We start from the raw sequence: 24,218 nt of genomic DNA on the forward strand, positions 1-24,218 counted from the left end.
AAAAAACAATAAACTGAAGAAAACAAGGGTGGTCCAATATTTTTTTCCATGACTGTATATATTGTACTCTAAGCTAAAAAAATGAGCAAGTTAAATGTTGATTTGAAATCGGATATGAGAGGATAAGGGACATTTTCACTGCACATTTCATTACCTTCATTCAGTATAATTTTTAATTTAAAGTCAATACGTTTTAAAAGAAAGGAAGGACGAAAGAAAAACCAAATTCTAATTTAAAGACAAATATCAGAAATGAGCAGCAGGGGGAGATGTTAGACTACACACTGATGTGAGTCAACACAGTGAATGTTATCTAACAGTCTTTTACTGTAATTAATAACACCGCTGCAAGCTACAGAGCAGGCTGATGCAGGGGCTGCTTTGTGCTATAAAGGTCAAAGGTTGGCATGAGGAATTTTCCACATTAAACAATTCAACTGAGAAACTTTTAAGCCATTTTCTTGGGTTTATTTTACTACAAGCTGTAAGTGCTTTTTACTGGGTCACTACTCAAAACTAAAGCCTCCAGGCTGGTAAAAGGCAGTGAGTTGACTCATGCAATGCCTCACTACAAACTTCATGCTACATATAACGGTCAGTCAAGACAGTAAGTACACTACAAACAAAGGGTTTTACATACATACATACAAAATCTTCATTCACATTTACATTTACATTTAGTCATTTAGCAGATGCTTTTATCCATAGTGACTTACAGAATAAGGGGAACAATCAAGTTATAGTGCGATAAGAGCCTAAGTGCAGCAATAAGTGCTAGTGACGATTTTTTAAGGAGTAGAATTGTCATGTGGTGCAAGGAGAGAAGGTACTCTCTGAAGAGCTGGGTCTTCAGGAGTTTTTTAAAGGTAGAGAGGGTAGGAACTGCTAGTGCGCTCCACCAACAGGGAACAACAAACGGCAAGAGTTTGGATTGCCTTGAACGAACGGATGGCAGAGCCAGGCGTCGTTCATTGGAAGAGCGCAACAGTTTCGGTAGCATATATTCATTTTATATTCATAAAAATGTCTGAAAGTAGCGAACATGAATCAACTTCTGTTAAGTTGCATTATGCGCAGAATCCATATGTTGACTTTAAAGATTACTAAAATCCTGACTCATCACCTTCTTCATCACTTCTTCTTCACATGGTATTGAATTAATTTGGAAAATGATCTCTTGACTGAGAAATTCACATGAAAGCCCCCATTAGGTTGGTACGATAATAGCGCAGGATAAGGCATGCCTGGGCGAAGGTCTGCACTCTCTCAATGCACTTGCAGTTTATTTTGGCTTAGCTGTAGTTAAAAATCTATTATTTGATTAATTAATCAGACGAAGAATTATAACACAGGATAATTCAAAAACAGCTTAAAGTCTATATAATCGGGTAGGATTGACTTGGAAGATTACATTCAGTACCAGGAGATTTAATACAGCAACACTAGAGGGTAAATACAGACACTTATGGCAGTTACTAGTCATTTATTCAGGCTTGTTGATGTTGGCAGTCACTTAAGCAGGCATGTTGACTGTTCAACAGCTCTTTCTTCCCTGTCCATCCCACACTTCCTGTCCTCTCCTTTTTTCTCTCTAAATGTACCGCATATGCCAGCCTCCCCGTCACCCTTGCCCTCCTCTTTTTCCACTGTGTGTGATCGATAAAACGTTTGCTGGTTGCAGAGCTGATAAGACTCGAGTGTCCGAGAAGTTACGTCATTATCTGAGCAGCTGTGACTCCACAGTGCTCTGCATAGCGATAACTTTTAATGTTGGCAATCTCATAAACACGTTCTTATTAGGGGGACACAGGGAGCAGCAGTTCACTGATATAGTCTACATGGCAACCTTAATCAAACCCTATCATAACATAGGAGTTGTTCATTCCTGCAGCTCATGACTATACCACATCATTTTAAGACCTTTGAACTGAGCCGCTAGTCAGGTACACAAGTTCAGTGAGTCTTTTCTAGGTCTGCTCACCTGGAGTCCAGTCTCCAGGTGTGGTATAGGTGCAGCCAGCTGTGCACTCTGTCTGGCCGTACGCCTCGTACACCTGCACACAGACACAGACACAGGCAATGTTGAAAGTCCCTGTGAAGCATTTGAGTGAACCCACAATGCTGTATTCAGTGCTACGCGTGTGTGTGTGTGCATGTCTGTCTGACCTGGCAACCCAGAGCTGCTCTGAGAAATCCCAGGACAGTGGGCGAGGTAGGAGCCGCTCCTGTTATTATCATCCTCAGTCTCCCTCCGAGGCTGGCCTGTACAGAGAGGAAACACATCATCAGTACACATGGGGCTTCACTTTTTTACCTTTCATTTTTCTTAAAATTCTATTAATAACAATTTTTAAATAACACCTTTTTTGTTTGTTTTTCATTTCAGAGAACAGGATTGCAAGGTGATGAAAGTCTTTCTTTCTCAATCTGCCTCTTAAGAAAGAAAGCAATAAGGTTCAACGTGAACACACACTTATCAGTCAAAGTTTTAACATTTTTGATCAGAGATTTTTGGATCTCCTTTTCTCTGTGTGTACTGTTTTGAAGTGGATGGGGCAACAGTCAGGATTAGAAACATCTAAATCTGTTGGCAGTTGGTGTGTTGTTTTGCCACTATCAATGAAATGTAAACACACCATACCCAAGCAGTTCTGCTGCTTGTCTTAATAAATGATACCTGACACGGTTGTTTCTTCTTCTTTTTTTCAACTTTGATGTTGCTTTCATTATGAATACTTAATGTCATACAGACGTTTTTAGGGTTTTAAGACAACAATGCAACACACTGAAGAGTAAGTAGTACAGACAGCTACTCATCTTTTAGGCCTAGTTTTTTTTTTATATTTTTGTTTTTCCAAACTTTTAGGAGATGCACTGAGCAATTACACAGTATACACAGTATATACAGTACTTAATGGTGACACTGCAGGATATCACCAACTCATGTAACACATATGGAACATTTAACTCTGACAGAAGCATTGGTGGAAAAATTATTCAGATCCCTTGCTTCAGTAAAAGTGCTAATACCACACTGTGAAATTAATCCACTACAAGTAAAAGTCTTGCATTCAAAACTTACTTAAGTAAAAGTATCAGCAGCAAAGCGTATTTAAAGTATCAAAAGTAAAAGTACTCATGATGCAGAATGGCCACCATCAGATTGTTTAATATATACTCCAAATATATTACTTATTATTATTATTATTGATGCATTTATGTGACCAGTGTTTAAGTTTTCATATGGTAGGGTTCATTTTAACTACACTGTTATGAGGTTGAATTACAAAAAGAAAGTCTAATCACTTCAAATTGATCATGTTTTTTTTATGTTAAATCTTGACCTCAAAAGTAAGTAAAGCTGTCAGGTAAATGCAGTGGAGTAAAAAGGACGATATTTGCCTCAAAATGTCGTGGAGTGGAAGTTTAAAGTAACATAAAATGGAAAAATTCAAGTAAAGTACAAGTACCTTAAAATTGTACTTAGGTACAGTACTTGAGTAAATGTACTGAGCTATATTCCACCATTGGGCAGAAGAAGTACCATTTACCTGAATCTTACTGAAGAAGATTTTGTCCCAGATGCTGTCACTGCGAATGATCCCCCTGCTGACTTCAGCACCTTTTCTCTTAGCAGCAAAGTTGAGCAGCCAGCGCTTCAACGGACTGTTAGCCTGGCTGAAGATCTGAGGAGGAGACAAAGACAAAAAAACACATTTTAATGGTTGAAGACATGCCCTTCTCAGTAATAATAATAACTTTTATACCACCTTTTAAAACAACAGTTTACAAAGTGCTTCGACAGGGAGCAGTTAATCACAATGAGAATGATGCCATAAGGCTAAAAACAATTCTTACATTAAAAGAAAAACAATAAGAGACAGAGCAGGAACAATCACAAGACATTCTCAGATACACAGAAAATACAAGGTAAAAGGAGTAAAAGAATAAGTAAAAAGTGAAGAAGTAAAAAAAGGAGTGGTGAGATAGAAAACATTACATAAAAGCAAGTCTTTAAAAGTGGGTTTTAAGAAGTGATTTAAAAGAGGTTTAAAAGAAGTTAACAGCTGTCGGAAACTGCTGAAATGATCACAAAGCAGGTAACATCCACAATAAGTGCAAGAAAAAAACTGTCACCCCACCTCTCACATTATTCTCCGTTACAACTCTTACAGTTTAGAGTTTCATTATGCAGCATACATTTCTGAAGAAACCAGACTTCAAATGCATTCGTCATGGTTGAAAACCTCAACTTCATTCTATCCATAAACCACCGTGATAATACTGGATGGCTAACATCTTAACATGAATCAGAAAGGTAGCGGTGACAATTGGAATTGATTTTCAAACCACAAATCCATGTCAGTGTGGGTGTCTCATTCCCATACCCACGTTTACAGTTGATTTGAAACTCACCCTGAACTAAAAAATATCACCAGCAAAAACAAGCAAACAACTGTTTATTTAAAAGCCTTTTTATGTCCATCACCGCATCTCACCTTGTCATACATGCGGTTGAGCAGTCGAGGCACCACAGGGAAGATGGTCGGTCGCAGGGCCTTCATGTCATCTGGGAGGAGACGGATGTCACCCTGATAGAACCCGATCCGTCCTCCATGGCAGTACACCACAGACTGCAGAGACACACGCACAGATAGTGAGCTTAATTCTGCTTGCTGTCTGCTATATTTTTACAGAAAAACAACAACATTGGGGTTAAATCATTTGAGATTTTAGGTGAAACTCAGCTGATAGAAATTCCTGGAAGAAATCTTTAATCATACAGTCATTCAGGACCTTTCTATTTTCATACATTTCCATTCCTAATCTGGTCATACAAGTTCATGTATCAGTCATGACAGTTACATGCTTTCCCACACCCTAAAATCCTGTGTTATTGCACAAAAAGAGGAACATTATAAGTTGGCATGTGATGGTTCGACTATTCTATTTTTGGATGGTGTCAAAATCTTTAACAGAACTGAATTTTTTATTGTAATGTCTGAATCTGACCTAGTAATACCAGCTTTCAGATAAACAGTGGAGTAAAAAGTGCAATATATTCCACTTGAACTGAGTAAAGTAGAAGAAGAATGTAATTTAAAATCAACTACTTGAGTAAAGTAACTCAAGATAATACTTATGTTCTGTACTTGTACTGTCCACCACTGGTTTCTATCTGTGATATTATTTCTCACAAATAGATAAATTAACTCTCTATACAGGTGCATCGCAATAAATTAGAATATGGAAAAGTCAATTTCCAGTAGTTCAAGTCAAATAGCCCCAATCAAGTATTGAGTGCATATAAATGGACATACTTTTCAGAGGCCAACATTTCCATATTAAATGTACTTTTTAAAATTGGTCTTTTGTAATATTAGAAGAAATTAAATAAATGAAGACATGGAATGATTCATTCTGTGTGGAATGGATCTATATAATGTGTTATTTCCACTTTTTTAAATTGAATTACTGACATAAACAAACTTTTCTATGATATTGTAATTTATTGAGATGCACCTGTATATGTTAAGCCCTCACTTCTGTAATTCACGAGAGGCAATATAGGAGCTCACAGAGAATTGACTCATTATTCAGTAACATGAATGAAATGTCTGACTGCTGCTTTTGACCTCTGGATTAAAATCACCAACTAACAAATCAGACAACCAATAAAACTGATGCACATGGTTCATATTTTGTTGCAACTTGGACACTTTTGTGTACAAACTAATGAGTGCATTTAGTACAGATATATTTAAATGAGAATTACTGTACGTTCTGTTCACTTCGATCTTCAAAGTGTTTTTTCACACACCGCCACCACCACTATTGCTACATGCCCTTTTATCAGTCACTGCCACAGAAATAATATGGAGATATGGACGAGGGATTAACTCAACAAATCCTTTTGTTGTCAAGTGTCTGTAAAAGCATGCGCCAAATGTGACCCTGTTCCTGTTTCTGAAGCCATCTGAGGACACAGCGAGGCGGGAGGTCCGCACTCTCTTTTTTAGCCTTTGACTGAGACATGCTGCTGTCAGATACAGAGTGGTGTGTTTGTGTGTGTGTGACTCTTGAGATTGTGTCTTAATTGTGTGATCTGATGTGCTGCTTTCTGGGGAAGCTAGGTGGTTTCCTGTGTCTGAGTCTCACGCTGCAGACAACTCTGTCTCTGCATGCATTGCAGGCAAACAAACCAGGCTGGTTCAACCTGATGCAAGCCTGGATAGGTTATGCACACATGGCACATGACATCAACATGACAAGGTACACACATATAATAAATATCTGATGATCAACTGTTCAAAGCTGGTGTGCAAACAAAACCCCAAAGTGGATGGAAAAGTGAAGCTACAAAGTGACCAATATGTGCTGTTTGGCTCCAGACTGAAACATTTTAGTTTATATAATCAGTTCTGTTTGTAAAAGCGTCAAAGCCTGAAAATCAATGTGCTAACTTTCCTTTTTTGTATAATTTTTGAAGACATGCTCTTCACTCGTTCTCAGTCGGGCGGATAGGAGCCACTCCGAGCAGACCAAACCACCATACCCAGATGCATCAAAGCATCTGGGTGTGACGATAAGAAAAACAAAACAGGAAAAGCTTGAATGGGCGCACAGCAGGGGCATTAACTGCAGAGCTGATGTTTCCTGTGTTCTGTCACGTGATTGAGTATTGTTGTTGAAGGGCCATTGTAAGCATCAATCTCAACAGGTGACTAACACAGAAGCCCCCTTAAATAATCTGATGTAACGTTCACTGATTTATCTTTGTTTGATGTGGATATCACTGTGCATGTGTGTGTGTTTTCCTGTATCCCAGAGGAACAATTGTCCTTGTCAGGACAGAAAGATGGAGAAAACCCACCAACAAAGTAAATGAATTGGTGAATGTCTTAGAGAACAAATTCAGTTATTCAGTGTGTTTATATGTAAGTAACCAGTAGTTACCTGATTTCTTATGTGCCTCCTAAAAGGCCACGCCAGTTTATGTAACCAGGGTGAGGGATTCTGAGAAACTCATCTACATGTCTGCAGGAGAAATCTGAGTCCTTGGGCATGTAAATGCTGAACAAGGTTAGGAGTGTGTGCATGACTAGGCAACAAGGCAAATATCCTTATGGTGGCAGTGCTGTGTGATGAATGGACAACTTTGCTTTCTGACTCAAATGGAAACCAAAAACATTCAGTAGTTTTCCACAGTGGAACAGTAACTCTCAAATGGTGAATGCTCTCACTTCTTTGGCCATAGGTTTAAATGATCCAGGACAAACTGAACAGCATGGAAAAAAATATTAGATTGTTTTCTTTAATTTCTTGTTCATTTTAATGCCTGGTACAACTAAATGTACACTTGTTTGGACTAATATAAAGATATCAACAAAAATAGCTCATAAGAGTTTAATTTAAGAGCTGATATCTAGCCATTTTCCATGTTTTTTTGGAAAATATGGTAGAGGGTAAATGTGATTAGTGATCAGATGCAGGTAAACACAGGTTAAAGAGTAACTCCGTAAATGTGTAAATAGAGTCACATGCCTTAACAGGGTTTCTCTCAATAAGGTGGTTTCCTAGTTGCCAATAGGGGTGTGTTTGTGTGTGTGTGTGTGTGTGTGTGTAGTCTAGTAGGATAGGGAATGATGCAACATGCACACCCTTGGCACTAATAGATACACATTGCATTTATACGAAATCAGAGTTGGAAAACGAAACTAAAGGGGAAAGAAGGAAAACTGAGAACACAGTCACTCCCTCCCTCCCACTCATACTCCTTCCCACACATGACATCATTTGTAGTGAATGCCTTCAAAAGCACACAGATCCTTCCTCTGCCCCCGCCACACGCCTTATATCAGAGCACACATAATTATCTGATTCCTGTGGTCAAGAATGTCAGATCAGTTTGTTTACCTCAATGAGCCTCTCGAACATGTGAGCCAGTGGCAGAAAGGAAATGAGACAATCATCTTGGTTGGGAAAAATGACTTTCTGCAGGAGACAGAGGGAAGTAAACAATCAGATTTAAAATGATCCTCCAACACAATGACTCCATGCATAAATGAAGTTCCAGGGAAAAAGAAAAAAAAACTACATTTATTGTGATGAATCATTAAGCGAAGTCAGACGTTGTCATTAAATTGTCTTATTTCAGTGAGTAAGTTCTGGGAGACTGTCATTAAACAATTCCTGGGAAAGGATTCAAAGATGACACTCACGTCTGTTACTTTAAGGAAGCCTGAGAAATCTGCCACCACGTTCCCATGGGTGAGCATAACTCCCTTTGGATTTCCTGTATAAGCAGACAGAAAACACACACACCAACATCATTGAAGTGAAATTCCCCTCACCTGCCTAAGGGTCATGCAGTCATATAGGCAAGCAGACATAAAAAGACAAACCTGAGTTTGCTTAAAATTCTGCTGAATTTTACTCACTATTTATGTCCAATATTATAGGTTTTGTTCTTAAAATACTATACAGTATACATTAAATGGGAGCAAAATATGTAACATGACTGAATTCAATAGATTAGAAAAGTGTATTCTCCACTCTGAGAGAGTGATTTTAAAGTATTTTTTGTACTTTTTTACTCCACTACATTCAGCTGACAGCTTTAGTTACTTTTCAGGTCGAAATTCAACATGAAAGAATACGATCAATTTAAAATGATTACCCATGAATTAAACCACATCAAAATATATTAAGTAATTAAAATTGGCCTTACCTGGACAGCAGTAAAACACTGTTTACATAAATGCATCAATAATAATAATAACTAAATAATATATTTGAAGTATATATAACAATCTAAGTGTGGCCATTCTGCATAATGAGTACTTTTACTTTTTATACTTTATGTACATTTTGATTATTGTACTTTTACGTACAGTAAGTTTTGAATGCAGGACTTTTACTTGTATGAGTACTTTTCAGTAAAAATGTAAAAATTCTATGTTTACATCTGTTGACATCAGTCAAATGTATTATTTCCCAAATTAGTAACTATTGTAACTACATTTTGTATATGTATGGTTTCTCTTTATGAACATTTGCCTATCAATTATATAAACACATGGTCAAATAAGTATTTTTACTTAAATGATCATCTGACTGTGTTTTAAAGCTACCTTTATTTCAAGTGAAAAATTAGAAATCAGTGATGTCACAATTTTAAACAGCTGTCTCTCCGTAAAAAAGAAAATCCCTGAATCATATGGTCTTCTTGAGTTTTTGGCAATTCCTACAACAGACTAAAATTGCCATTTATGTTCCCAGTTACTGCAATGTTATTGCATTGCTCAGCCCATTCTTCCACCCACACTCTTAAATAGTGTTCCTCTTTCCAGACGTATCATCTGACTCCCACAGCTGTGAAAAATATGGCTCGGAGCTCAATAGATGTTGCAACAAAGACGGAGGGAATTCTCGAGAAATGGAAAGTCATGTGTAATAATGTTAACCCCATGTTTGAGGGGCTGCATGATTTTCTAGCAGCCAGAAGGTGGCAGTGTTTTCAGACTCTCAAGCTGCAGCTGCTGTCACTGGTAAATTGACACCAGTGTCCTCATATGACCTGCTTTTGTTCCCTTGCCTTGTCAGTTGTTGGATAAGTCCTCCCCCCCAAAAAACAGCGGCATTTCCTCAGTCACATAAATGTGCCGCCCTTTGACATTTCAGAATCCGGAGTTGAAGCTGGATTCATTTACTGTAAATGGTTGTCTTTCTTTCTCCCCCTCAAGTATTTGGTCCACTTCTAGGTCCTAAAATAATTGAAATGGCAGAGCCCCCTGTTGTAAATATACATTTTAATGTGTTATACTTTTGCCGTGTGTTTTTCTTAGCAAAGAAAATCAAAATGCATCATACAGAAATGAGCATATAATGAGTTTCAGGCTGATTCGAACATCATTCTTAGAAATTTCCTGCAAACTCTTCTGCTTACCGGAGGCCCCAAGCTTAAGATAACTACTGTGCTTTAAAGAACTTATAGAATGTATTGTTGTGTAGTAATAGTATTCAGTTTCAAAATGAGCTTGTATGCGCCTTTTTTTTTAAAGTGCAAAAAAAAGTTGTCAAAAAAATGCTAAACACATTCAGTAACAGCAATAACAACATCATTAGAGCTTTTACGGGTGATCCCAGGGGCTCCCAGTTTTGAACTATAAAACTGCCTTATCTCAGCAGTGTCAGTGAAATGCTGTTTCCACTGAGTCACACAGGATCTTGTCCTGTTCAAGTGTAAATGTATTAGTGACCTTTCTGCAATTCTGACCTCTGTAGTGGTGGAAGAAGTATTCAGATCCCTTACTTAAGTAAAAGTGCTAATACAACACTGTGAAATTACTCCACTACAAGTTCTCGATTCAAAACTTACAGTACAAAAGTATCAGCTTCAAAATGTACTTAAAGTATCAAAAGTAAAAGTACTCATTATGCAGAATGGACCCACTCAGACTGTTTAATCTTTTCTAAATATATTATTACAATATGTGTATTGATGCTTTTATTTAAGTAGTGTTTTATTTTGTAAAGACAGGGCTCATTTAATTACTTACTATACTGTAATAAGATTTAATTTAAAAAAAAGTCTGATCATATATTTTATGTTAAATCTCAACCTGAAAAGTAACTAAAACTGTCAGCTAAATGTGGTGGAGTAAAAAGTACAATATTTGCCTGAAACTGTAGTGAAAAGTAAAAAGTTACATAAAATGGAAATACTCAAGTAAAGTACAAGTACAATCAAATTATTCCTTAATAAAAATCATACAAATTACACAGTTATTACCTGTGGTTCCACTGGTGAAACACACAATTGACAAATCGTCTGGCGCTGGTGGCTGTGGGGAAAAATGATCATCGGTCAGAGCACTTCCATGCCACTTTTAAAGAAAAAATTATGTGTACTTTGACGTTTTGCAGCTTTCTTCACAGCAACCTGCATTACAGTAAAACACATCACAATGGAATAAGGAATGTTGAATGATTACATACATACTGTATTGTAAGTTGTTGGCTCTGTTACCTTTCTCTGTCATCATGCCAACAGTAGTATGTGTAGTGTTCATGTGCAGGTTGCCAAACAGCTAAAGCAAGTTTTTAAAAGAACATTTGATGCACTGACTATTGAAAGTGAATTTACTCTGATTTTTAACATAGAGTACTTGCATACAGAGGCTTTGGAGCTGAATTGTCAATTCTCAGTGTTTGATTTGTAAACACTAGAAAATGTAAATGAAGCCATAAGATCATTACAGATACACAATTTATATTTTGGAGAGAACAGTTAGAGACAAAGCATTTTAGCAATATTGTGCATTTATTGGTGAGATAATGTCACAGATTATTCGATTAATCACTTGACAGCCTCAGTTGACTTACATGTTTTGTAAATTGAGTTCATATTTATACCAAAAAGAAGCTACTCATGTTGATTTACAGTCAAAACAAAACTGATAATAGCAGCTCTATGAGGCTGGACTTAGGCACAGCTGAGCTTTGAGCTAATGTTCACACTGACAATGCAAACATACTGATTTTTACAGTAGAAATATAATATCTACCATGTTCATTACCTCAGTTTAGCATGTTAGCATGCATATTATTATTATTATTATTATCCTAATTTGCTTTAAGTATAGAGTATGATTTATCCTCTGAGGACCATAAATGTCTGTAGAAAATGTCATGTTTATCAACCAAATAGTTGTTGAGATATTTTAGTCTGCAAAACCATGTTGTTTGCATTACCAAAATGTTGCACAGAGCAGCTTTACCTATGCGTAATATAATCTTGAATTATTGGTACTTACTATAGGTTTTCTGTGGTTCTCTCTGCCCAAAGCCTGTAAGAAAAAACAACAGAATAATTATTACTCATGGACTTGACACTTCTTATGCACAAATGGCATCAACTATTTTATTATCAGACATATATTTAGGGATATTTTTATGTTCTGTTAGTTAATTTTGTCATTCAGAAACAGCGATGTTGTGATTCTGTGTTCATACTCATACAGTCATCTCTACAACCCCCTTGCTTTTGTGCATTTGTGTATGTTTTTTATTGTAAGTGTTCAGTAGCATTTGCAATAAGTCCTCTCATTTCTTTTAATCCACCTGGTAAACAGGATGAACTGGGTGACGCCAGGTCACACCGGGGCGTTTCAGTTAATCATCACAGAAAAATGACAGTTATGTAAACACAAGACTGCAAGCTACAGTACTTCCCTGCAAATCACCTCTTTGGAATATCCTGATTGGGCTTTAAACCCCTTGTGTATTGTATTTAAGCATGGAATTTTTCCCCGCCTTCTCTCACTTTTTGTGAAGTTACCCTAAATGCACACTTTAGACACAGAGGCATAATAACACATGACATGAATTTTTTTTCGTACTTTGTCTGTGAGTGATTTTGTTCTTGTGAAACGCTCCATTTGTCAGATTCTGTAGAAGCAGAGAGGAGTTGATAAAGATCTCACCTAACATGCACCGACTGGTGCTTATCATGTGCTGACTAAATCTATACACCAGTTTGTTTTGACTGGCTGTTCAGCTTGTGCACCGTTGAGAATCTGGATTTTTTTTTACTAGACTGTAAAAAGCATGGTGTCGCTGCAGTCCGACAAGATAGATGTGAAAGCACTACTGAGCTCCACCTAACATAAGTTTTATTAGACATAATTTGCTAGTCTATGATAATCAGTGAATATGATTTTTTTAAGTAAGGATAAATAAGGCAACATACATATACAATTTATTCATATTACATATGTAAACATATTAAATACATTTTCCTATTACCAGCAAATTGCATAAAAAGCTCAAAAGCAACTATATTGGCTTGATGTAGTTTATTTCGCTGTGCCATAGATCTTTATTGTCCAGATACTATTACATCCGCATCATACTGTTTCAGTGGTTTCACATTCCCTCATTAACATTAACATTGGTGTATAAGTTGATTTTGAGTTAAGGAGAGACACAAAAACCCGCAAAAACATTGTTTTTTTTTTATGCATTGGTCAATTTTGAAGTTTTGGGCTATTTTTCTCCATAACATGTCTTCTTTCAGAATAGTGGAAAGACAAAACAAACATTTAGGTGTATATTTTAGATTTATCCTAAATTCACTAAAAGTTAGTGTTTTATTGCAGCGTGTACTGTGAACGTAGTCTATTCCTCGTCATCACAGGCATCATTAGGAATCTCCCGCTCTCCTGCACAATATTATGTGTTTTACATGTTTTAAATTGTTATCAGATTCAATATTTTGCCTTCAAATAGTCATTTCCATTAAGAATGTATGAAATATTTAAAGGCTGATTTCTCAAAATGAGTTTTTTCTCTGACTCTGAGCCATAAATCTCAACTTCAGCTACACATACACCAAACTTGCCAGTTTTATTTCTATTAACTTTTTAACTATATTCTATTTTTTTTTACTGAGGGGTTACTCTGTATATCATTCAGACCCTGATTTATAGAACATTTTTTATTCCTTATCTAAGATATCAACAAAATGAAATAATAATTTTGAAATTTGCTTTATCTAATGTTTAGATTTAGGCCTTGGAAATATATGCAAATGAGCGCATGTTTAATGAGTTCAGACTTAATTTACATATCTAAACATAACATTTATGAAAACTTTAGTTTAAACATTACCCTGTTCAACGGGAGTGTCTCCCCCTAATTCTACATTTCACCATCCTGCTGCTATAAAAAAAAACATCCTTATCCTTTAAGGTTTATTTGTACATACATAGATTACATATAACCTTGTTTTATGTTATTTTGATGATGTAGCAAGTTGTACCTGAGCTCTTACTGTAGAAATGCAATTTAAAAATAAATTTCTCTACATACACTACAGTGTTATTGTGCAGATTGTCAAGGGTGATGCTTCTGCAGCAATGGAAGCTTGTTTACTACAGCCCACTTCCCCCGAATAGTCAAGAGAGTGCTGCAGGGCTGAAGTATTTCTGTGGATCAACCCAGATGTCAGCATCGCCCTGGTCCCCTCGACAAAAAGCAAATGGAATTTTTACACTAGATTTTGGAATATTGTGGAAAAATAAACATGTCAGCAATCACCTTTCTTGTAAGGTGTTTCAAAATTGAGCGAGGTACTTTATATTGTAGGACAAAGCATTAAAATCTCTTTAACTTGTGTTTACCACAGACCTTACTTCAGGCTGCCAATTAAAAACCCATAAAAAAAAACCCATTGACTTTGAGATGGACTTTTATTCCTGCAGCACTCAGGTATATTGCTTGTAATCAGCCTCAATATAAAAAAAGATGAAGTTAAACGTTTGATAACCAAATCTCAATATATATATGATTTACATAAAAGCTGACAAGGATGGGACAAGCACCAGTTAAGTACTATTTCTTAAAATAACAGTATATATCATCAAGTGCAAGTAGCATTACACTGGTTCTACATGTCATACCTCAACTTCCTGCATTGCCTGGATGTGGACGCCGCATCGATTTCCGTGCTCCACGAGGGCGGAGTCAAATTCATCCATTAGAATGATTCTTTGCAGGTTCGGAGTCTCCTTCCGCTCCACGTTCTCCAGAAGTACCTGAGCTTTCTCTACTTTATCACAGATGACTGTAGAGATGTCAGCTGAAATGACACAGGCACACAAGAGCACATGCATCCTTGTGTGATAATCATCAGAATAAGAAATTAAAAGGAACACAACAAAACAAAACAAAACAAAACAAAGAAGCTCAGATGTGGAGTTGGGATTCAGTTGAAATTTGTGATTAGTCTAGGCTAGGCCTGGATAACCACTGTTTATAAAGTTAATAATTCAGAAGCCACCTATCAAGTCATTAAATTAGCGTTTGTGGTCTCAGTCAACAGTGAGTGGAGCTGAAAGCTTCTAGTTGAGTCATTACTTCAAAGAGGAGAAAATTGCATGTCATATTAACTTCGAAAACTCTTTGTATTAAAGTGTCTGTGTGTGTTCTTACCAGTGTTAATGATGAACCGTATGGCGTCTGGGCCCAGTGTGTCATAAAGGGGAACCACCACCATGGAGTAGGTGTAGCAAGCTAGCTCTGAGATGATCCACTAAAATCACACACAAGTCAAAACACATACTGTTATTCCTACATTTATGTCTGAATATTATGGTCATTTATGGTTTTGTTGTACATTTTTATGGTCTAAAAGTGTATTATTAACACAGCTGAAACTGCTTAAAGTGATCAAGGTTACAGTGATAGAAAAGCTACCATACAAATACTGTTTAAAATAATTATCTTATGGTTATCAATAATTCAATTTACAGTTGTCATACATGACTACACGAGGGGAAAAATCTAACTATAGCAGTTGTGTTTACACAGCCGCTCATAAAGTTGGAAAATAAAATATTTTTTTTTACCTCTTTCCATGAAATGATTGTGACAATGTGATTTATAATTGACATATAAAGTGTATATCTTCTCAAAAGATTATTAATCAGTCTCTTCCAAACATTTAACAGAGGATTTTGTCTGAAAACCCAAATATTCCAACTATATGAACTATAAATTAGAATGTCATAGAAAAGTTTATTTATGTCACTAATTCAATTCAAAAAGTGTAAATAACACATTATATAGATCAATTACACACAGAATGAAACATTTCATGTCTTAATGTATTTAATTTCTTCTAATTATAATGATTATGGCTTACATTTAATGAAGACCTAAAATTCAGTGTCTCAAAAATGTGAATATTACAAAAGACCAATTAAAAAAAAAGATTTAATATGGAAATGTTGGCCTCTGAAAAGTATGTCCATCTATAAGCACTCAATACTTGGTTGGGGCTATTTGACTTTTCCATGATATTTTCAGATATTGAGATGCACTTGTATATATATATATATATATATATATATATATATATATATGTATCACTCTGATACCAGTTTGGCATTTATACATTTTTTCAGGCTCACCACTGACATTACATTGTTCATATACAGCATGGTACTGTTTTAAATCATAGTGTTATATAATTTGAACTACAGTCAGTTATACTCAATGTACAGTAGGCCTGCTGTACTGTGTGTTATTTCAATAACACACAGTACAATCTGTAATTAATTAATTTGAACAGTTATTTGAAAAGCGTATATAAAAGTATTTGTTGAAATATTCAATAAATACTGCAGCTAGTTTATATTTATGTAATTAAAATATAAATGTTAAGTAGATGGTAATCTACATGAGGAATAAAGGAGAAAAGAAAGAAGAGGAAAAAAGCTGTCACAATATAATAATCATCCACTTATAGTATCAATCGGACTCAGATGAACATGATTACTATAAGGGATACATTTACATACTAATATCATTTAAAGCTGATATGTCTTTAGTCTTTACATTTTTTTTGAAGAAAAGAGTTATTGGTAAAAATGTGAGGATCTCCATGTGAACAGAAGTGTACAGTTTTCATGTGTTTGTGTTTACGTTAGTAGCCAGTGTGAATCAATCCCTTTTTTAAAAGTGGTTAGATGTGTGTTGTCTGAGCCAATGGGTGAAGAAGAGAGACCATGAGACTGAGTGAGAGACACAGTGCAAACTGAATAAGGCAGAGACTGAGAGTAACTGTGCATTCCAATAACTATACTACCATTACATTACCAGAAAAAGATTCAGTATGGCCTAATACATAGTATGTCAAATGCAGTATGTCAAAAATAGCAAGTTATCCTATTCTCACCCACAATCGTTTGCACAGTATATAGTGTCAAAGTTCAAGGTGCCATGTCATGATGAAGTAGTATGTCCCAGTTGTATGTATGCACACTGCATGCAACAGTACATGTGTTGTAAGGACAGCTGCAGTACATACTAAAACTGAAAAGAATAAGTATGGAAAGAAGCTGAATAAAGAGAGTCACCTCTGGCCTGTTCTGGGCGAACACTCCAATGAACTGGTTGGGGTCGGGCTGGCAGCCCTGGTGCAGAAGGCCTGAACCCAGATGCTCAGCCCGGGCCGTCACCTGTGGAGTGGAAAGAGAGGACAGCAGCTGATTGGACCAGGTGGAACAAAACAAGTGCTGAGCTCGTCATCTCGGCTTCCTGAACAATAGACATTTGTTCCACCTCCTTCTGCTTTTCAATTTCTTTGGAAACAGTCACAGTAAGAAACAGGAATCCTCATCTTAGTGTTCTGTGTTTAGGCTAGTTTGTGTCATACACTATATGGAGTTTTTTCTCTGTCATGCCTCAGCTATAAAACACAAAAACTATTTAAGATCATCTCCTCAATTTAAGTCCATTTTGAAAAAAACACAAACATTCATTTCTAGTGAAAAGCGTGGCCCTCTATTATGAAATCTGTGATTTCTCAATTAATCGTGATTGTAAGTGACATTAGTGGAAACAGGATGTATGTCTTCTTCTTTGCCAGGAGAGTAAATAAAGCAGAACAAGAATGTGCCCGTATGTTTCTGCACTAAACTTGCTCAATACTTTCCGACTTGGCTTTTCTGGGATTTACAGTGTGATGAATGGAAACTTGCTCCAACTCCAACCCACAATTTTCTTGTGAGGTAACATGATGTCAGTAGTGATTGTTTAAAGATGTGTAATTCACATCCCACACAGCCTTTGGTATTGCTTTACTGTGATTATACCAATACAGACAGACAGATAGATTAAAAAGAAAAGAAGATGAAAAAATATCTGGCAGCAATGGAGCTAACCAGCCTTCTTTTTTAAAAGTGTTACAACACAAGACTGGTCATGTTGAGGAGAAACTTTGAGTCAAAGCCAACAAATGCACATGTGCACAGTAGCCTTGAGATTTAACATATTATCATTGTTCCTGCAGGTTAGAAAAGCAATGATTCATGGTTATACTGCCCTAAAAAGCCTAACTGCAATAACTACATTTTTGGGTGAAATTGAGTTATAATTAAAAATCAACTCCTTGATGTCTGTTTTTATCTTGTGAATAAAAAAAATAGCATTACTTTATTATATTAAGTCTATAATACACAAGTATTTCAAAGTTTAAATAAGACAACAACATTGTAGTTAGCATTCAGCTTTGCATTGCTGTAAAAGGCTCTAATATTAATGCAAAACCAGATTGCAGTAACTACATTTTTGGGGTCAAAGGTCAAATAAATAGTCATGATTTTTTAGCCTAAAAATGACATCATCAATACATGTAGAAATAAGTGTCATATCACTGACCTACCTATAAAGTTAAAAAAAGTTAAAAAACCTTTAAAGCAGTTTTTCTCTTTGCGTAGTTACTGCAGTTAGCCTTTGTAGGGCAGTATACTGGAAAGCCAGTATAGCAGGGCAGTGGTCTGACAACCTGACATGTCACCTCACGCACACCCACACAGCAATATTTATTTACAGTCGTTATCTGTATATAGCAATGTTTGCAGACCACAGTTTTTCAGTGGCCCTTCATGGCTGTGTCAGTCTTGGTGGCTTGGCTGATTTGGTGCAAACTCCACCTCAGTGTTGACTTACACAGTTACCTGAATGGACTGGCTGGAGAAGATTATGGCTGATCAAATGTCATTATAAAGCAGATGATGAGTGACACAGGTGATCTGTGTCTTTTATAGAAAATATTAGGTATGAATATTTCAATCACTAGCCAAGATATAAATACTGCTTTATTAACACAATAGTAATCATTTTGTAGCATTTGCTTGTGGTAATTTTCACATTCTGGGCATCTCTTTTTTGAAATTTCCCTCCCTCTCCCCATTTTAGCATTAAATGGCACTTACCTCTTTGTAGGATATCCATTTGTAAGGCTGGTTAGGGAGACGTGAGCCTAGGCATGGTCCATCACCTGTCGATCACACAGTGAGACATCGAAATGGTGAATTATAAATTATATGATGTAAACTTATTATATGATTAGAACATTTCATCAGCCCTGATAGTGATCTGTAAACCAATCAGGGTCACATTGAACCTATGTAACCTGAGAAACTTCTTGGTGTGTGTGTTCCCCGGTGAGTCCTGAGGCTGAATATGTAATTCAGAAAACTTTTCTGTGATTGGCTGACCACAATCTGAACAGTCCTGGTATCATAAAAACAAACCATATAGACTAAAACAGCCATTTAAAGCATCCGAAAACTTTTTTTTTATGTATACAATTTAATGTTTAGCTGTCTAGCCCACTGTTTTAGAGCTCTTATGATATGTTCAGTGAAAACTCTTTAAAACTCACTGTGCACCAAACAGCACACAGACACGGTTGGTTACTAGCTGGTGAACAGAACCAGAACTATAAGAAGACTGAGACTTGCATTTATCATGTGGAGACAAGTTTGCCATAGAAATCAGTTAATGCCGTTTTAAAGCTTAATTCCATTGATTACTCTCAAAGCAACAGCAAATAAGCAGTAAGCAAAAACCTGACTTATAGTTATAGGATGTCTTCTGGTTATTAACGGTGAGGAAAATTGTTATGAACAACAGTAAGGCAGTCACATCTGGAGAAGATCTCAGGTGTGGTTGGAGTGCCAATAGGCAGGAAAATCTGTATCGTGATTCAGTCACTTAGTCACTTACACTCCCTGGCTCTGAGCCTTGACGCTGTTACCGTTAGCAACAATGACCATCACCTTGGCAACCACAGGATTAAAAGTACCTCAAGAATAAAATGTAGGCCTTTTTATACTGTCTACAAGCAAAAAAGTGCAATATCAAAGTGTGTGTGTGTGTGTGTGTGTGCGCGCCACCTTTTTCAAAAAAGTAGAAGCTAATACTAAGGTTTTCTCTAAGAGCTAAATGTAAATCTTTTAATGTAGTTGACTATCAAATTTTGTGCACATTGCCATTTTAATGGCAATGTGCACAAAAGCTAGACAGCAAAAAAAAAACACTGTTTGAAAAGATTTCAGTGAGAAAATCCAAAATATATAGAAAAGTATGGGGGTAACAAATGTGATTTTCGAAACAGAGGTGGACACGTCTTGGTGTTTCCATATTTGCTCTGAAGGTATTTTGACAGGTAGAATTTGATAAATTTTACATATTTTTTTTTAATTACATATGTTTGATTGTATTCTAACCTCTCTGTACATACTATCTCTTTTTCTATCTATGTTGGCCAGGACAGTCAATACAAAAAAATACATTTTTATTCTCAGTTTTTAATTCTGCAGTATAGATATTTATATTAAATGGTCATTCATAAAGTTGGAATGATTGTGACAATGTGATTTATTCTTGACAGATAAAGTAAAACTCTATTAAGTAATCTCATCAAAACATATCACAATGAAAATGAAACCACAATTAACAGAGGATTGTCTCTGAAAACAAAGTTATTATGGAGAGAAAACCCAACTATTGTGTTTTTTGTATGAAAGAAAGAAAAAAAAATATGAAAGAATCACTCTCAGCTCTCTATATGAAATATAGTATGAACATCTGTATGTTCATTTGTCTAAACTTTAAAAGAGCTTATTTTGCCCCCTCACATCCTACCCACCAGATATGTGAAGGCCTCTCTGGAAGACCTCGTACATGGTCCTGGCATCATCATGGTAATGAGTCAGCAGCTTGGAGCTGTCACCCATCATAGACCTGCGGCCTCCATCTTCATTCTGTTGGAAAAAGAAAGAAACAAAGAAAAAGTGAAAACCCATGTATCATTTTCCACTCTTTTCTCTAAACACTGAGGGTGTCAGTATTGAAATTAGAAAACTAAATCTGCCAACAACAACAACAGACAAACCCAAAGCAGATCAAATTCTTCTCCATCATGAAAACGGTGTAATACAGATATATAAAAAATCCTGAGGGACAGTGAGAAGAAAATTGTTTTTCTTGTTCTCCAAATGATAATCCATCTCTTTTGTTAGCTCATAAATGCATATAAAAAAACTGAGCTGCCGTGTTACTTTGTTTCATTCCCTGGTTCGTACATTGCTGATGCATTCTGGGTGATTAGAGTTCACTCACATAAAGACAAAGAACAGATGAAGCAGACACCTATTTTTGCAAATGAGTCATTTCGGTTGAAAAGATTAAGGAGCCTGGCATGAAATGAAAATCACGAGTGTGCCTGTTTGTCTTTGCATGCATGTACGTGCTTGTCAGACACACAGTCATCTCAATCTGTCTTTTCATGGAAACACCTCAGCTTCCCAAGAACATAAACCCTCAAACCCTCAAGGGGTTTCACATTTACTACACATGCTATAAGCCTCACCTGTCGGTTAGTAGGCATGGGGCTGTGGTGTGTGTATGTAAAATACAGGGCGTGTGATGGGTTAGGTAAAGCAGGAAGGTGTGGAAAAGAATCTAGCATCCACAGCTTCTGGGCGATTTAAAAACAACCTTTTGGACAAACAAAGCAATGTTATTTAATAGGGGCAGTCTGAGTATTTATTTATTTTTGGCCTTTATTTGACAGTCAGAGATACAGTTATGGAAAAAAAATATTGAACCATTGTTGTCTAATATTTTTTTCCATGACTGTACATAGTGAAAGGGGGAGACAGAGAGGAAGACATTCAGGAAAGGGGTCCGCGGCGAACTCTAACCCAGGCTGCCTGCTTATGAGGACTGAGCCTCTGTGGTATGTGGTCTACAAGTGTTTCACTGGGAAGCACCATTATGAAACTTTGATGTAAACATTTATAATATATAAATAATATATATATATAAAGATATACATAGGTAAAGAAAATGTTACCATATAATAATAATTATTATCACTGATGAGTAATGATTAAAAAGCACACACAAAACAGGATAAGCATAACTGCTGGCTTAGCATTACTGAGGTCAGAGGTCAGAGTTGTATGTATCTGAGATTTATATTTGGAATTCTCTTGTGTTTATGTGTGTCAAGGCCAAAGGTTTTCCTTTAGAAATGGAGGTCAGAGGTCAATGAAGTCACATCTTTTTCAATATTAAAGTATTAAAACGTTATGTAAATTGCTTTATTAATAACAAACCCCTATGTAAAACTAGATTGAGTTTAACTGAAAACAGGTCTTATTATATTTCAATCTTTACTAAACTGTCCATTACTGCCATATTTGTGATTGATATCCTGTATCCCTTAAATCAAAGTACAAAAAAAAAATACATGCACATATGTTTTACTTATATGCAGAGGGTTGGGGTAGTGTCAGCCCCTCTTCCTTTCAAGCTGTTGTCCCACAAGCTCTGCTGTTTTAGATGGTTAGGGCAGCGCATATGTAACCTGACAGGTAAAACCCAGAGGAAAAAACAAAACACAAAGCACTCCATCCTGCTTATAAAGCACATTGCTGTGAGTGTATAATAGTAATTGAAGGTGACCTAAGGCCCCGTTCACACGAGGACGGTCCGAACAGAAGACGCAAAAGTGGCGTCGCGTCTTCACTTTTTATTCCTCCTTTAGACAAGCATTTTCGGGAGGAAATCTGCGTGCACACGGTGACGCAAAAGTGTGTGAAATTCGATTGTATGCAGCCAGGCGGCATCACTTAAAGCGATAAGAGCATCTTTGGGCATGCAGAAGTTTTCACGCCACACATTTTCATCAGCTTCTCCTTCCACAAAGTTCTCCACCATCACTAGATCTCCCAGGTCTCGTTCACAGCCGTCTGGCTCGCCTCCGACGAATTGCTGCATCCAGAATGTGATAGAGGTAATTACAGATCCTTCTCTGTTCACTAATACTATCTCTACATATGCTGTACATTTGGTGGAAAGACTCCTGTAAGTTTATTAGAGCTGCCAGAGCAGCTTGAAGGTCCGATGCATGGAAATAATCCCACATTTGTTTATTTTCCTGTACTGGAGCATGTATGTGACGTAAACACATACGTGACGTGAGCAGATCTGAGCAGAGTTTTGCGTCTTGTCAGTGTAGACGGACACGATACGGCGGAGCGTATTTAAGTTTTCCACTTTGAAGGGTGGTTTCAGATTTTTGCGTCTTTAAGCCCCCAAAACGCCGTCACCGTCTAAACGAAAGGCACTTCCGATAAAATATTTTGTCGTTTTCACCCGCAAGCGTCCTCGTGTGAACGGGGCCTTAATGAGTGTTATTAAACCCAGTACTTTTCTCATCTGGATTTTGGCAGCTGGATGATAAGAGAAGGACTGTTTCAGCCGACTTTAGTGAGTGAACACAGCTGTTGTTTGTTTGTTTTGTTTTTATTTTTATTATTATTTTTATTTATTTTATTTATTTTTTATATTTTTATTATCATTTTATTTATATTTATTTTTTCTTCTTCTTTGCTGGGACAGTTAGATTGTATGATGATATATTGATTGTAATTCAATGATTGTAAATATTGCTTTCTTTTATTGTTATTAGTTTTTCTTTTCTTTTCAAATGAATAATAGAATTATAACAATTTATTGTAAATATTGCTTTCAATATTCCTTACTGTTACCTTTTTTTCTGATGCTTGCTTTGGCAATATATACAGTGTTATGTCATGCCAATAAAGCCAATTGAATTGAATTGAATTGAATTGAATTGAATTGAATTGAATAAGACTAAAACCAAAAAAGGCTAACAATAAGACTGTGAGGTGCAAGTTATCCACTTGAAAAGGATGAGTAATGAGCAAATGAGTGTGAACCTCTTTACACCGCATTTGTGAATGAGACCCTAATACAGCGCCCTTGTACATGCATCTATTAATACATTTGTCTGTGTGCCTGTGCTCATTCTTACCGGCACCTCCTCTGACTGGTGCAGCAGGCTGCAGGGAGGCTTGATGGGGCGGGGTCTGGTGGCCAACCAGTATGCCATCACGGCAGTCAGAGCGCCGATGCCCACCAGCGTGGAGGTCGGCAGGGAGCGAAAGAACTGCCCCAGCTCGTCCATCTCCGGTAACCTCAGGCCGCTCATCATCTCCTTGGCCTGCATCTTCTCCATCAGGGTGGAACTCAGCTCTGCAGAAAAGAGGGCACGTTTTAAGTAAAAGCTTTTATGCATCCTGGCATTATCAGTCAATATCTAATCAATAACCCTAGAAAGCCAAATGGGGTTAAGTTTTTAAATAGTGGTGGCTTTGAGGTTTGGGATAAATTGCTCTAGCAAAATAGAAATAACTTGAAAATACATGACACAAATCCTTCCAGGGACTGATTTCTAAATTCGTCTAAGCAGTAAATTTACAATTTGCCTGACCTGACAGAAGGAAAATCACACATGCAATCCCCATGCAGTATTTTCTTTGAGAGAA

General features: G+C 36.6%; 1 protein-coding gene across 3 annotated transcripts in view; it reads right to left on the reverse strand.

Moving 5' to 3' along the window:
• acsl6 (acyl-CoA synthetase long chain family member 6) overlaps window positions 1-24,218 on the reverse strand; it is a 42,416-nt gene that overhangs the window by 3,868 nt on the left and 14,330 nt on the right. For all 3 annotated transcript variants that reach the window (XM_059351175.1, XM_059351174.1, XM_059351173.1), the window contains 14 exons: window positions 23,705-23,925; window positions 20,507-20,621; window positions 18,786-18,850; window positions 16,926-17,027; window positions 14,998-15,097; window positions 14,466-14,644; window positions 11,820-11,852; window positions 10,796-10,847; window positions 8,223-8,296; window positions 7,918-7,995; window positions 4,500-4,634; window positions 3,552-3,686; window positions 2,167-2,262; window positions 1,982-2,054 (listed from right to left, as the gene is read on the reverse strand). In XM_059351175.1, coding sequence (XP_059207158.1) covers window positions 1,982-2,054; window positions 2,167-2,262; window positions 3,552-3,686; window positions 4,500-4,634; window positions 7,918-7,995; window positions 8,223-8,296; window positions 10,796-10,847; window positions 11,820-11,852; window positions 14,466-14,644; window positions 14,998-15,097; window positions 16,926-17,027; window positions 18,786-18,850; window positions 20,507-20,621; window positions 23,705-23,908 — 1,441 coding nt within the window. In that variant the 5' untranslated portion in view covers window positions 23,909-23,925. The remainder of the gene's footprint in view (window positions 1-1,981; window positions 2,055-2,166; window positions 2,263-3,551; window positions 3,687-4,499; window positions 4,635-7,917; window positions 7,996-8,222; window positions 8,297-10,795; window positions 10,848-11,819; window positions 11,853-14,465; window positions 14,645-14,997; window positions 15,098-16,925; window positions 17,028-18,785; window positions 18,851-20,506; window positions 20,622-23,704; window positions 23,926-24,218) is intronic.

This window comes from Centropristis striata, chromosome 15, assembly GCF_030273125.1.
Source record: "Centropristis striata isolate RG_2023a ecotype Rhode Island chromosome 15, C.striata_1.0, whole genome shotgun sequence".
In the NCBI taxonomy this organism is placed as follows: domain Eukaryota; kingdom Metazoa; phylum Chordata; class Actinopteri; order Perciformes; family Serranidae; genus Centropristis; species Centropristis striata.